At 41.0% G+C, this 1,549-nt stretch overlaps 1 protein-coding gene across 1 annotated transcript; it reads left to right on the forward strand.

The window, feature by feature from the left end:
- Nucleotides 1–442: 442 nt before the first annotated feature.
- LOC121964602 (sortilin-related receptor-like) lies at nucleotides 443–1,395 on the forward strand. The gene is made up of 2 exons (XM_042514807.1): nucleotides 443–609; nucleotides 1,143–1,395. Exons 1-2 carry the CDS (start codon nucleotides 468–470, stop codon nucleotides 1,295–1,297), a joined length of 297 nt encoding a protein of 98 aa, XP_042370741.1. The 5' UTR covers nucleotides 443–467; the 3' UTR covers nucleotides 1,298–1,395.
- The last annotated feature ends 154 nt before the right edge of the window (nucleotides 1,396–1,549 follow it).

A 1,549-nucleotide genomic window follows, 5' to 3' on the forward strand; every position in this document is an offset into this window, starting at 1 on the left:
TCTTTTCTATTGTAGCACACTATTTAGAGTATTATATTTCTTTATTTCTTTTTTTATTTTACTTATAATTTGTTTATTTTGATCTTTTATCTATTGGTTAATTCTGCCTGCGCTGTTTACTCAGTTTTAATGAGCATTCTTATTTTAGCTCTTTAATTAATAACAAAGTCTTGATTTTCCCAAATGTGCCTGTGCGTGTGTGTTTGTGTGTGTGTGTGTGTGTGTGTGCGTATGTGTGTGTGTGTGCGTATGTGTGTGTGTGTGTGTGTGTGTTGGTGTGGGGGAGTGGACAACAGCTTTTCGTTTTATTGTATGAAGGACTTTATAAAGCACTTTTCATACAAGCAAAAGTGATGGATTTTGGTAGAAAAACGTTCTCGTGTCTCATGTCTCATGTCTCGTGTCTCGTGTCTCGTGTCTCGTGTCTCTTGTCTCTCAGGCTCGTGGGCACGCAGCAGTGGACCATCATGGACACACACAGCAACAAGACGAGCTACAAGCTGACGGTGCTGAAACCCGACACCACCTACCACGTCAAGGTGCTCACGCAGTGTCTCAGCAAGCTGCACAAGAGCAACGAGATGATCACCGTCAGGACTCCGGAGGGCTGTGAGTATCAGAGCGAACGTTCACGGGACGCTCGTCTTCGGTCTCTGTGATTCATGCTCTGATAACAGATGTTAAAGATTCTGCCTTTATTTTTCTGGTGCTTATAAACCCATTATTACTTTGTACATCATGATGATTCGATGCTGGTAGAAGTTAGTTTTTCGGTCTAAGCGGCGGAATAAATTTGACACAAAGCCACATAATAAACATCTGATTTATGTCCGTACTTTATACACACTGATTTCACTGTTCAATTCCTACATAAATTATGATTTATGGCGGAAAACTACATGAAGAAGAGGTTGCTGGTGCTATCGTGCTGATGTCTGTTTCATTTTCAACAGAAATCATTTTTTATTTGTTTGTATAAACTGTTTTCTGCTTTTAAAAAGGGCCGTGACAGAAAAAGTTTGAGAACCAACGCAATCGACATTTTTTCATCACAATTTTTCATTTTGGCTGATGAACGTGTGTGTGTGCGTGCGTGCGTGCGTGCGTGCGTGCGTGCGTGTCTCTCTCTCTCTCTCTCGCAGTGCCCGACCCTCCCAGGAACCTGCAGCTGTCTTGTGATAACGGCGAGGACGGGACGGTGGAAGTGTCCTGGAGCCCTCCTGACAAAGGACACGGCCTCATCAGAGAGTACATTGTGAGTTTTCATCTGGATAATAATTATACATTTTATTTATAGACGCACTCAAAGACGCTTAACACAAACAAGAACAAGGTCAATTAAAATCAATAAAACCGTGCAGAATAAATGAAATCACAATCAGTAAAAGCACGACAGACGGGCACGACATATGCATAAATCAAACATTCACAGTCACATTTTCCAAAGTCATAGAATTATTTAAAGTCTTGGAAAGTCAGGGAATTTTGTTGTGTGTGATGAGATTGTTACAGTAATCTTCTGTGGGTGACATAATTTAACTTAACCCTT

This window comes from Plectropomus leopardus, unplaced genomic scaffold, assembly GCF_008729295.1.
Source record: "Plectropomus leopardus isolate mb unplaced genomic scaffold, YSFRI_Pleo_2.0 unplaced_scaffold16311, whole genome shotgun sequence".
NCBI classification, from domain to species: Eukaryota; Metazoa; Chordata; class Actinopteri; order Perciformes; family Serranidae; genus Plectropomus; species Plectropomus leopardus.